Source organism: Diceros bicornis, chromosome 17 (genome assembly GCF_020826845.1).
Source record: "Diceros bicornis minor isolate mBicDic1 chromosome 17, mDicBic1.mat.cur, whole genome shotgun sequence".
Taxonomy (NCBI): domain Eukaryota; kingdom Metazoa; phylum Chordata; class Mammalia; order Perissodactyla; family Rhinocerotidae; genus Diceros; species Diceros bicornis.
Window position 1 is genome coordinate 36,392,093 of NC_080756.1, and position 13,872 is coordinate 36,405,964.

The 13,872-nt window shown below is 37.5% G+C and overlaps 1 protein-coding gene across 1 annotated transcript in view; it reads left to right on the forward strand.

Annotated features, from left to right (window-relative positions):
- Positions 1–13,872, forward strand: part of ITPR2 (inositol 1,4,5-trisphosphate receptor type 2) — a 472,032-nt gene that overhangs the window by 299,905 nt on the left and 158,255 nt on the right. The window contains exons 38-41 of the mRNA XM_058558623.1: positions 3,858–3,966; positions 4,986–5,173; positions 11,830–12,013; positions 12,731–12,987. Of these exons, the coding sequence (XP_058414606.1) occupies positions 3,858–3,966; positions 4,986–5,173; positions 11,830–12,013; positions 12,731–12,987 (738 nt within the window). The remainder of the gene's footprint in view (positions 1–3,857; positions 3,967–4,985; positions 5,174–11,829; positions 12,014–12,730; positions 12,988–13,872) is intronic.

Genomic DNA, 13,872 nt, shown 5'->3' on the forward strand with positions numbered 1-13,872 from the left:
TCATTGCCGTAACCCATTGCAGATAGTGCAGGCCACCAAGAATGCCCCACGAGAAGTCGGGACACAGGACTTGCTTCTCATCCGTCAAGTCAGAACTCTGTATTTGATAGCAGAAATCAGGTCTGCTAAACTTGTGATGTAGCAGTATCTGGTTTTCCAATCTTAAATGAGGATGAGGAAGACAGACAGAACAGAATCATCTTCCGTCTGTCCCTATTCTTCATTCATTTTTAGCACCAAAGTTTGCCTTTGCTGAAAACTATGCAGCTTGAACCAAGGTGGAATTTTTTCCACTTGAGTTGAAATTGCAAGGTCCATTTTATATAGTGAAGTGTATGCATATTAGTTCACAAGTATATCGTTCCAAGGATTGATTAATAGTGGACGAATTAGGATTTCCAGGCTGCTTGTCATTTATTATTTTCACCATTTTCTTGTATATGAGAAATTTTTTCACATTTGTGGGAAGGTTTGGTATAAAGTGAGAAAGTATGTACAACAGCACTTTGTCAATTGTAAACTGTTCCGTGATCTGGATAATATTAATACTAGAACAATAGCAGCAATATACACAACTTATTTAGCACTTACTATGTGCTGGGAACTGTTCTAAGTACTTTACATGTTTTTACCTGTGTAATCATCACAGAAACCCAAGGACAGTACGTGTTATGACTATTCCACTTGACATTTGTGGGACTGAGGCTCAGGGTGGTGAAGTAACTTGCTTAAGATCCTCCAGTTAGTATGTGGCATAGAGGGGATTGGAAACCAGGCAGTGTGGCTCCAGAGTTAAGACAGGTATAGGGAGCTCCCTCCCCTTTCTGTGGCATTCTGAATATTACATAGTTAGAAAATATATGCTTCTAAGTAGGTTGGAATTGTATAAGAAGAGTATTTCTCATTTGGTCTTGGTGTTTATGAATCTGATAAGCACCTGTGATTTTATTTTTTCCACCTGAAGAGAATTTAGGAATAATGGCAACTAAGATGCTTTGATGTGACACAGTTCTGCTCTGTGGTTGGTTTTGAATAACTTTATTCTTCTAGCAATATAAAGGACATTTTTTTTTAAACCAAGGGTAAAGTACAATTTTCTATTTCTCCCTTTTTGAAAAAATAAACTATTGTTTGTTTATCTCTTGGTGGGGTTCTTGGAGTAATGTGGTTAGAAGCCTCTCTTCCAGAGAATAAAAAGGGAGCTAGTTCACAAGGACCCAGGGCTCTACTCACAACACGTTTTCTTTCAGACAGTGACCCTGGACTTGTGCAATTTCAAGAAAAACAAGCTTGGATTTTCATGTTTGTCAGCCTTACTCATTACAGGGGCTCTAACTAGATCTTATGGGGTTAGAGTGAGAAGCAATACATTAGTCGTATGATTAGTATAACAAACTGAGCTACCCTTTAAAGAAATTTAGTACTTCAGTTAATATGTTCTTACACTTTTCTGCCCAACTTACAACTTCAACCCCATAGTTTATGGGTCTAAAAGTTCTCTTATAGTATCTCCTGCTGTATGGAGATACACAGTAAAAGCCCATTTGACTCCAAAGAAAGGTTTTATTTTGTTTTTCCTCCCCTTTTGGAAAGATCATTCTTTAGCTAGATGAAATTAATTCGACTCAAAAGGTTTCTCTTAAAAGAAAAAAAGGAAAGACTTTTGTCCTTCTTATGTCTTATGTCATTTCTTATGTCTTCTGTAGGTATCCCAGTTAGGTTGTATAAGGGGTAATAGAGTTGTATTCATTGGTAGAATGAGCTCTTATGCCTCACTATTTCTTCCAAGACTAGTGATTGCCTTTACTCACTACACCCCTCCATGAAAAAGTCTTAAAGGAAGAAAACGTGAAATAGGGAGCAATAATAAATATCTGTATTCTAAATACTTAAGTATTGATACATAAAAGTTGCCATAAGAATAAACAACTCCAGACACTCCGAGTGTCTATTGAAATTCTTGGCACTGTGACATTTCAGACGTATTTGTTGCACACTGACTCTGCACAAGACAGTTTTGCTCCGATGATCATATGGGTTAGTAGGGAACGTGTGCCATGTAAAGCCTTGTCAGCGATGACTCTTTCCTCTTTTGTGCTTCCACAGGTTCTAGTATCCGTCTCTATTATGGAACAGGCCTGACTGTAAACTCTTTGAAGGGAGAGTTATATCTTGTTCACTTAGGATAGTGCCTAAAACACAGTAGGTACCTAATGAATATTTGTAGAATGAAGAAGGAAGATAGGACGTGTCCGTAAGTAAGATGGAAGAAGAAATTTTCAGGCGGAGAGTATGATGTGAACAAAGAAAAAGACTTAGAAAAATGTGGTTGAGACATCATCAATTTGGTTAAAATATAGTTCAATTTGGTTAAAATATAATGCATGAAGGCATTACTGGAAGCTTCCGTTGAAAAGATAGAATAGGTAGGGTTTCACAAATGATTGTCAAGTTGGGGTGGTCATAGATGATCCCTTAAGTTTGGAGCCTAAATGACCAAAGATTATGATCTTAAAATAAATTGAAATGAAAAGGAGAACAGGTTTACGAAAGCAGGACCATTCTTGTTCTGAAAAGTTGAATTTGAGGTGCCAGTAGAACCTCCAGATGTAGATCAGGAAATCTAAGTGGAACCAGGATGAGAAGCATAGGAGAGCAAAGTCGAGGCTGGAGGAAGCACATTTGTGGTCAGACCTGCAGAACTGTTCATGCAACCAAAGATCAGGTGAAATTGCTGACTGGGAGAGGGAAGATGAGGAGAGGAGTGCAACAAGAGAACTGAGGACAAAACCCGAAGGGCTTGAGAAAGAAGGATGACCGAAGCATGAGTGAGAAGGAGCAATGAGAACCACGTGTCACAGCATGAAAGGGAGGTGTGCTTGGGGAGGGGACGTGCAGCCTAGTGTGGGGAAATGGCCTAGATTTTGTGGTCAAAAGTTGAGTTCAAGTCTTGCTCTTTCACCTGTTAGCTGCATGATCTGCAGCTAATTACAGAAGCTCTAGGGCCACAGTTTCTGTGTACCTGCAAGATAGGAATAACACCTCAGTAATTGTGTAACTTTAAATAGTTTTAACAAGTATTCTTTAAATAATACTTTAAAAATCACTCTTGTCTATTAAAATAATAATAACCAATAAAACCGAAGATTTGGAGTTATCTATATTTCTTAGGTACATGGAAGTGACTGTATCACAAAATATTTTAAAAATGTCTTGTATAAAGTTGACATACAAAATTGCAGACTTAGGAATTTTTGAATTACATATTTTATAAAGGAATACGCTGTCTTTTGCCCACTGTCTTCTGAATAAAGCTCTTGGAGTTTAAATATAGTTCAGTCTTGGAGTTTAAATATAATTATTATAAGCATTAATATAAATGTAATTAAATATAATTCAGTGTTATCAAGCTTAATTTTTGATCACCTGCTGTATACCTAGCACTTTTCTATCTCTTTTTACTAAGCTCCTTTAATTAAGGCTTTTGCTTTCCCTTTCTTAGGATGCTTATTAATCTGGTTTTTCTTTAGGAACTGTTAGTATTCTCACCAACACTGGGACCCTCAGCTTTTGACCCTATAAATCTTAAATTTATAGCATTTGTGATTTTCCTAGTACATCCTATTGAAAATACTATATTTTATTCTTTATTTCTGGGAGAAGCAAAATTATTATTATTTTCTTGGGATATATTTGCAAATTTTGCCTCAGAAAATATTACGTAGCATAAAATTAATTTTTCCATGCTCAACATCATTCATAAAATGCATTTTAAGGGACATTTTAATGTACTGATATTTTCCCCTTTTATTAGAAAAAGAAACAGTAACTAATACTTTTCTCATTCTTTTTATTAGGGTAACACATTAAGAAAAATACTCCTGAATCGATACTTTAAAGGTGATTATGGAGTTGGTATGAATGGACACCTCTCCGGAACCTACAGCAAGTCTGCACAAGGGGGAGGCAAGACTTATTTTTTCCTCATCTTAGGATTCTCATAAGATATCTTCATGCCAGTGTCACTCTAGTATTTTACTTAAAAGAGCAGAAATATAAAACTTCATTTAAAAAGCACTATTATCAGCCATAAAAAAAGAAGGAAATCTTGCCATTTGCGACAACATGGATGGACCTTGAAGGTGTTATGCTAAGTGAAATAAGTCAGACAGAGAAAGACAAATACTGTATGTTTTCACTTACAGGTGCAATCCAAAAAAACCAAACTCGTAGAAACAGAGGTCAGATTGGCGGTTGCCAGAGGTGGGGGGTAGGGAGTAGGGGAATTTAGTGAAGGGGGTGAAAAGGTACAAACTTCTAGTTATAAAGTCAATAAATCCTGGGGATGTAATATGCAACGTGATGATTATACTTGACAATATTGTATCGTATATTTGGAAGTTACTAAGAGAGTAGATCCTAAAAGTTCTTATCACAAGGAAAAAAATTGTAACTATGTGAGATGATGAATATTAGCTAATCTTATTGTGGTAATCATTTTACAATATATACGTATATCAAATCATTATGTTGAACACGTTAAACTTATACAATGTTATATATCAATTATATCTCAATAAAACTGGAAAAAGATGTATAAAGAGCACCATTAAAAACCTTTGTACAATTTTGGGTTCATAAAACAGCAGATTTGAACATTGGAATTAATTTTGCTTTTTGACTTGGGAAAATAGTTAAACTAAGTCATAATTTCTTAATATATAAGTTAAGGACAAAAATAAACCTAGTTTTCTTTTTCTAAAGTATTTTTCATTAGAAAAAAATTTAATTACAGGTATCATACATTTAGTAAAACGTTATGTTTTTACAAACTTTTGACTTTTTTGAAACCCAAGCTTCTAATATTTAACTTTGTAGGGGACAAGTCTCAATGATAAATATTCTTAAGGTCTAAGAATTTGAAAACCTTATATGCTAATAGTGTTTGTAATTAAGATTTGATTATTTATTTTTCCTAATCACAGGAAGCTTTTCTGGACAAGATTCAGATAAGATGGGGATATCAATGTCAGATATTCAGTGTCTCCTGGATAAAGAAGGTGCATCTGAACTTGTCATCGATGTTATAGTGAACACCAAAAATGACAGAATTTTTTCAGAAGGCATTTTACTTGGCATTGCCTTACTTGAAGGAGGAAATACACAAACTCAGGTACCTGCTTATCATGATGAGCATAACATTTGTTATTTGTGTTTCTTATTTACTTGTCATAGAAACCAAGGGAAAGTAATGTTTTTTCTTTTAGCTTCTCTTGACTATTTCAAAAAAAAAAAAACCAACCTTGTATCACATTTTCCTTATAAATTTATTTGATTTGCTGTGGAAACTATGGAGCTTCACAAATTATTCAGTGAAGCAGAACATTCCTTAGACGCCTCCTTTCTAACATTGTACTAGAAATCCTGATTTGTTTGGAGAAATTTTAGGCCAACTTTCAGCAGATAAAGACAACATTCTGACTCATCTAAATTAAATGTTAAAAAAAAAAAAGGAATTAAATGTGTTATTAAATGAGGTAATATACATAAACTCCTCACACAGTATTTGGCATTATAACAGGTTTCAATAACATTCACCACCTATCGCAGCACGTCTCCTCCTACATACTTTTTTAGAAGTTTAGAACAGTAGCATTACTTGTTGCCCCACATCTCCCAGTGCTCATTACTCTAACGCCTCTGAGTAAGTGAATTTTTCACTGTGGGGGTGGGGGGAGAGAAGAACCATTTCATTTGTTCATTCAGCTCAGGAGGGATGAGTTGAAAGTCATTGTTCATCTATTCAGTGCTTTGCCTCATTGAGCAAGATGCTCCTGCATGCGGGGATCAGACCCCTATTTCCAGAAGGCACACATTTCACTTTGAAGCTCATGCCAAGTTGCCCCTGGACACCTCCCCCTGCCAAGGCAGTACATGCCACATGAGCCCGAGAGCTGGGAAGTGTTCCTAGAGAACACCCATCATCCTCCTAGTCCTAGTCCTAGTCCTGCCACTCACTAACCTGCTCTTTCTAGGTTTGCCTTGGTCAGGGAAGGAAACTATGCTTACAACTAATTGGAAATTCCAGAATCCATTTTCCTCATTTATGGCAAACAGAAGCCACATCTAATCAAAAACCAGGATATTTTCCTTTATTTAACCGCCAAATACAATGAACAACGAGAATTTCACTATATGACATATCCAATAGCAGGTGGCTTTAGGAATAAAGGCCTCAAGAACAGCAAATGTCACAGTGACCAAAAAACAACTCCAAAACACTGAGGCTTCTTAGTTAAAAAAAAAAAGTCTTGAAAATCTCATGGTACTGAAGCTGCAGAACAAATTCCTCTGGGGGAATTTGGGGAAGGGGGTGGTGGAGGGATTTGAGTGGGTTTTCTTGGAAATTGTCTTGTCTTCTACAACCAGATAATCAGTTGGGACTTTCTAAAGAAATTGTCTAGGCAACTGCATAATGTTAGACATAGTTTATCCAGATAGGAGTGAAGGGGTTTTTTTTGGCATCTCTTTGGCATTGCTTCTACCTGAAGCAATCCTTGAGATTCCAGTACTTTCTCGAGTTCTGTTTCTGGGCCACTGAGGGTCATCAGATGAGATCGTCTTTCACCCTCCATACATATTTATGTTTATTTATGTCCTCTTATTGCTGGAGAAGAAGGCAGATCCTCTCAGAAGCCACATGTTCTGCTTTTAAATTCCTGACAAGTTCTTCCCTACACCCCTTCTCAACCAAAACACCTTTCAGTCCTTTTTATGTGATGTTTCTGTGGCAATTGTCACTGGTGATTTTTTCTTTCTTTTTGAAACCTTTTCAATTTAGGCTTTGGGACAGCAACCTCTTCTCTTCCTACCTCCTACTATTTCTTCTTAGCCTCTTGTGAAGGCACCTGTTCCTTAACTAACTCTTCTACTTGACTCTTAAATCCTGACATCTCCCAAGTTTCTTTGGGCTCTCATCTGTTTCTTTTGCTTGTTCCCCCAGCCTGATCATGTCCACATTTTTAACTTCCACTTGATGTTGATGATTTTCAACTCACTCACTAAAGTTCTAGACTCTACATTCAACTATCTTCCAGAAATATTTAGTAGAATGTCCCATAACTACCTTGAACTCAACATGTCCCAAACTGAATCCACTATTGTTCTCCATCCACCCGCTCCTCCTTTTGCTTTGCCTCTGTCAGTGACTGGCAGTCCATCTACCCAGCTGTCTGATCAGAAGCTTGAAAGCCAGCCTTGACCTCAACTTACTCACCCTCACTCCCTTCCTGAACATCTCGTTGAAGGCCAACCTCTGTGATTCTGCACTGTTAACATCTCTCATATCCATACTCTGCTTTCAATCTCTGTGTATCCAGCTCTCATTACTCATCCCTCTTATCTTTTCCTGGACACTAATGAGTAGTTTTCCTAATGAGTAGTTTTCCAGGAGGTATCCCTGATTCTAGTTTTGCCCTTCTCCAGCCCATTCTCCATGTTGCCTCCAAAGATATCTTTCCAAAAAACATGTTATTCTCCTACTTAAAATTGGTCACTTGCCCTATAAAGGCAAACTGCTTACCATAGTCCATAAGATCCTTCATGATTTAATCTCTTCAAATTTTCCAACTTTCCTTTCTTATTCCACCTCTCCCTTCATCTGCCTCTCTCTTGCACCAGCTACGCTAAGCTCTTTGTAGTTCCTCAGATGTATTGTGTTATTTCTCATGTTGCTTTCTCCTCTTTGAGGACTGAACTCATGAACTTCTCTTGGAAACGTTTTCTTTCTTTTTTTTTTTTTTGTGAGTAAGATCAGCCCTGAGCTAACATCCATGCTAATCCTCCTGTTTTTGCTGAGGAAGACCGGCTCTGAGCTAGCATCTATTGCCAATCCTCCTCCTTTTTTTTTTCCCCAAAGCCCCAGTAGATAGTTGTATGTCGTACTTGCACATCCTTCTAGTTGCTGTATGTGGGATGCCGCCTCGGCATGGCCGGAGAAGTGGTGGGTCTGTGCGCGCCCGGGATCCGAACCCGGGCCGCCAGTAGCGGAGTGTGTGCACTTAACTGCTAAACCATGGGGCCGGCCCCTGGAAACGTTTTCTGATCCCATGTGCCACTGGGAAGAATTGTCCGCTACTTACTGTATGCCCCTGCTATATCCTGCAGACGTCTTCAATAGCATTTCTGGCACTTTATTGTGCTTCTTCATGTGTGCATCAGGCTCTGTCTAGTAAATTATGAATCTTTAAAGATTGAGACCACATGTTGTTCATCCTTGTATCCCTTGTGTCTCGCACCATATCTGGCTCAATCCAGGGGTTCAATAAATATTCAGGAGTGATGGCTCTATGAATGAATGGTCTTAATCAAATTCTACCTCCTTCACAACGTCTTCCCTATCTGACTGTTGCCTTTGGCAACCAATCCTTTATCTGAGCTCCCATAGCACTTGTTTCTTTAATACTCATTTGTCATTTTGCCTGTGTTACTTTGTTTTATTGTTATTTGTATGACATCTACCTCTCCAATTAAATTTCCTCTTTCTTAAAGTAGGGAATCGTGTCTTGTTCTTTCTATCTGCAGTGCTTTATAGCTGTTCAACAAATATTTGTTGATGAAACAGCAGTAAATTATTTTATATGAGAACATTTTCTTAAGATGGGTTATGACAGTCTCATTTACCAGCCTTCCTCTATTTAGGGTTCTCACTTATCTACATCATTGTAGAACCCAGATGTCAGCTGTGTGCTCTTGGCTCTTGTCTAGTTGAGGTCAGCTTGAGTCCTATTCCTTGCTCTTTAGCAGTCTAAAACCCACTCCTCCCCAAGACTCTACCAATCCCCAGGAGGTTTACATTCTCAGAGTCTCCTTAGCCACTAAGGTCTTGCTTTCTTAGTTCTTGGATTGTCTTGACACCCCTGCTGCGGTGGTCCTGAGAGAGGAATCTGATCCCCTTCCTTAATTTCTACCCTCTTAGCTACATAAGTCAATTTGTATGTTTAGTATACTTTATTAAAGATTGGTTGAGGGGGAGGATAAAGGAGGTACTTATATTATAATTTTAAATTAAACACTAATAATAACACTAATGAAAATAATACCTCCTAAATACCAGACCCTGTTCTTAGTGCTTTATGTGTATTAACTTGCTTAATCCTCACAACAACCTGTGAGGTAACTTATATATTTTCTCATTTTACCAAAGAAGAATCTGAGATAGGCAGTTTAAGTTCTTAGCTAGTTAGAGAGAGAGCCAGGATTTGAACCCGTGCAGCCTGGCTCCAGAGTCTGTGCTATCAACCACTGTAAACATCTCCTTTCTAAAATAACCTTCTTTCTACCTCCTCACTCCTGGGAAATTTCACTGGCTGATTCACCCTGCATCGTGCCTTAGTCTTACTCCATCTCTCTAGTTCCTTACTTCTTTTCCCTTCTCTGCTCTCCCATTTCTAGTCTCCTTCCTCCTTCTTGGGGGAAAAGTCCGTCCTCTGTCACACAGATCTGTTTATCCATCACCCTTGACTCCTGGGAAAACCTTAAAGTTTCCCTTAATAGTCTGTGCAGCTTATGGAGGTAGTTTCCTAATCAAAAACCATATCTTTCATAAGAGAAATCCTTATGCTACCTGTTGAGATTATATACATATATATATATGTATATATACGTGTGAAAAAACATACTTTTTATCTTTATTAAAATCATTCTGTTCAGCTTTGTAGAGACCTGGTTTTAAAAAGGTATAGTCTATGTAAATAATCTGGTTTTATTTTTTGGCTTAAGAGGTTACTTTATAAATGTAGTGATTTAGAATCAGAGAATCTAGATTTATTCTATTTTTTTTTTTTTTTGTGAGGAAGATCAGCCCTGAGCCAACGTCCATGCCAATCCTTCCTCTTTTTGCTGAGGAAGACCGGTTCTGGGCTAACATCCGTGCCCATCTTCCTCCACTTTATATGGGATGCCGCCACAGCATGGCTTGACAAGCAGTGTGTCGGTGCGTGCCCGGGATCTGAACCCTTGGCCGCCAGCAGCGGAGTGCGCGTACTTAACCACTACACCATGGGGCGGCCCCCAGAGAATCTAGATTTAAATCTTAGCTCTACCACTTACTAGTTGTGTAATATTGGGCAAGTCATTTACCTTCACTAAACCTTATTTTATTGATCTAGAAAATGGAAATAAGAACACTCTCTATTCATCACACAGTTGTACTGTACTGAAGGTATCAATGAGATAATGTATGTCAAGGAACTACATAAATTATAAAACTTTGTTTTAATAGAGCCACAAAGTTCCTATAACTTCTTCATTAATATATTGGAAGCACCTTCCACCTTCTAACCCCATTATATTGAAAATATTAGGGTTTAAGCATCGGCTTAATTTGTGAGACCGTGGAGGTCTGTGAATGCTGCATTTATCCTTTGAATTATCAGAACTAGCTCGACTGTTTCACTGTAGTTGCTATGGTTACAGTGGCTTTTTGGCCTGCTTTCTTGAGGGGTTGCTAGCCCTCTGCTTAGAGCTTCCCCTCGAAGGTATGAAGCCGACTTCTAAGGCTTCATAAAACACTCTGTGAATGTACATTGCCCATATCGAAAATTGCAGGACAGGCATCCATTTCAAGACCTGATGTCATTAGAGTCTCACCTCCAAGTCCCAGGACCTAGGGGTCATTGTTCCTGGCTTTCTTTCAGGAAAGCATATCTGCAGGAGCCAAACTCCCCAAAATTGGCTGTTTAGATATATTGGATTGTGGTCAATTCTACTTGATCTGGAAATCAATATTATTTTTTCATTTGTTTGCTTCACAATGTCTCTCATCAAGGTTATATAACTCTCTTTTAATTAGTACATTACTGAAAGAATTATCTTTATTAATTTTTTTGCTTCATTTCTCTTGGTTGTGTTGTGTCGATCCCATGGTTTTACAATAATAACTTACAATTTCCCCACCCAATGCAAATTCTGTCTTTTCTAGAGTGTATCATCTTTCCTGTCTCCTACCTCTTCCGGATATTTCCATAAGTCACTAAGCAGACAATGATTAGGGCAGATGATTTCCACCTCTCATTAAGATATACTTTATCATAGTTTTGGTGTTGAATCCTTTCTACATCATCATTCACTCTAAAGCAGAATTCACTTTATGCATTTTATGGCAGCTTTTCCTAGACCCCATGCAAAGCAATGTAGATAATGAAGTACCGAAAGAACTTAGTGCCTATTTATCAGGGGGTTCCTGTGAGTAAGGCTGCCGTGGTAACACATTCTAAATTAAATGTACTGTAATTTAGATAAAGAGGAAAATAACTCTTTGTAACTGTCCATAAACTCACATTTGCACAGGATGATCACTGGATTAGTGGCTGTTTTTTGCTCTAGATTACAAACTCAAGAGGCAGAGATTGTGGTGATTTTTCCTTTTTGTTCTATCTCTAGTGCTAGCATAGGGCCTGGCGTGTAGTAGTCACTCAATAAAAATGTGTTGGATCAATACATGACTTTATGATAACATAAAAATCAAAGAATTCTTTGCATGCAACCTCTTACAGTGCCCTGGTAAATTTTTAAAATAATCAGTAAGGATGAATTAAATAACATATGAAAATATGTTGGATTTTAGTGGAAAGTGCTAAGCAAATATAAGCTATTATTAGTACACATTAACTAGTACAGGAGCCTGGCAAAAGCCGGCAAATTATGAAATAATAATGGGCAGCTCTTTAAATGTGTGCCTTTATCCATAATGCTTATGTTTATTTCAAGCATAAAAACACTACTTTTCTCCCCTGGCGTACTGATATCTTAAAATGTGTTTTCTTGCAGTATTCCTTCTACCAGCAGTTGCATGAACAAAAAAAGTCAGAAAAATTCTTCAAAGTTCTATATGACCGAATGAAGGCTGCTCAGAAAGAGATAAGATCAACAGTGACGGTTAATACCATAGACTTCGGTAACAAAAAAAGGGACGATGACAATGAATTGATGACATCTGGTCCACGAATGAGAGGTAAAGAAATAGTTGAGTATTTGGGAGAGTAAAGTGAGAGAAAAGAGGGTAACACAGTGTTTAGATCTCACTTATCTTTGTCATCTCGCTTACCTTGGTCTAATTATCCCAACTGTGGCTCTGCATATGGAGTTCCATCCTTAAATTATTATGGTTGTGGGGTTGGTCTTGAAACAGCTCTGCAGAACCAAACTCGAACAAGGCATTGTTAGTGCAAAGCAACTAGTGACATAAAAATATTTGATTGCGTTGTGGAATGCATGGTAAAGAGCAACTGTCCCAAACCGTCTGAGTGTTCATGAAATTTAAGCTTTAAGAACAGAAATTACAGCACCATACTCTAATGAAAGATTCTTGGCATTTGGAGTGACAAAGTCACCAGTGTAGTAAATACAAATCATATAAATATTAACATTTTGAAGTCGGCCATATTTTTCTCATCTTCCTGTATTCATTAACTCTTATATTTTATATTTATCAGAAAGACATGAGCTCTTCTAAAATTGACTAAACATTAAGATCTTTTTTTAACATCCCATTGCAAATTTAATTTTTTAGTTACTACTTCAAATTATTTTGGGGAAATTGTTGCACCGCTTGTCAGATGACTTTTAACTCAGTTGTTAGAGAATTTGGGTACCTGGTTGTCTTTTTTTTTGTTTTTAATGAGCAAAAGGAAGTTAATTCAGAAATACAAGAGTTTTGCTTTATTTTCAGTAAGAGATTCATCATTACATTTAAAAGAGGGAATGAAAGGGCAATTAACAGAAGCTTCTTCGGCAACATCCAAAGCATACTGTGTATACAGAAGAGAAATGGATCCAGAAATAGACATTATGTGCACAGGATCAGAAGCAGGAACTGCTGAGGAAAAGTCTGCCGAGGAGGTCACAATGTGTCCTGCAATTGCCATCATGCAGCCGATACTGAGATTTCTTCAGTTACTATGTGAAAATCACAACCGGGAACTGCAGGTATTTTTTCTATTTTGTGTGAAAGCTGAGGTTGCAGCCTATGATTATAAGTAATTAAATTCAATTAAAACTAACAAATAGTTTTTTGGAGAGAGTTTTAGAGAGGTAATCAATAAAACCAATAGTGCTCTTTTGAAATGGGAAGAAACTTTTGTATCTAAGTGAAGAAAAATGAGAGGAAAATTCCTTTATGTGTGAAAAAAATCAGACTCGTATGGTATCATCCTTTGCATCCTTGACTCACATCTTTTTAGCCTCAGTGGGCATCATCTAATCCTACTATTCTGGTATTTGTTGACTACGGTCACATTTGCCTCATCTGTACCTTTCATGGTTTCATAGACTTCAGAAGTTTTCATCATTTCCAACTCAATTTATATTTCTTGAGTGAGGATACAGAGTATATTTATATGTCTTCATTAGAAACAGAGTTAGTGGTAGGAGAGGAGTTTTTATAACAGTGAAGGTTGATACCTTTGTAAATAAATGTAGTCCTTGTCTTACATCGCCTTTGGTACATGTTTCCTTTGTAAAATAGGTGAACTTAAGGATGCCTAGAAATTTTGCCCCTACCCCTTTTTTTGCATTATTTATACACACTGCTTATGTCACCATGGCAAAATGACATGAAAGGTGAGCTGAGACAGCAGAGTTTGAAGTTGTTTTCTCTAGTAAGGGTCTAGAGTGCGGGTGTTCTGAATTGGTAAGAAATGGTAGATTCATATAAATTGAATAAAATATCCTCCAAGGGGATGAGAAGCTCAGGCATTAATGAATGGTAGAAGCCATGACTCTTGTGGACTTAACCCACCCATAACTTGGAGAGGGCTGCTGCAGAGCTGTTGGCAGGCAAAGGCCAGAAGCATTACTTCCAGAGGGAAGATA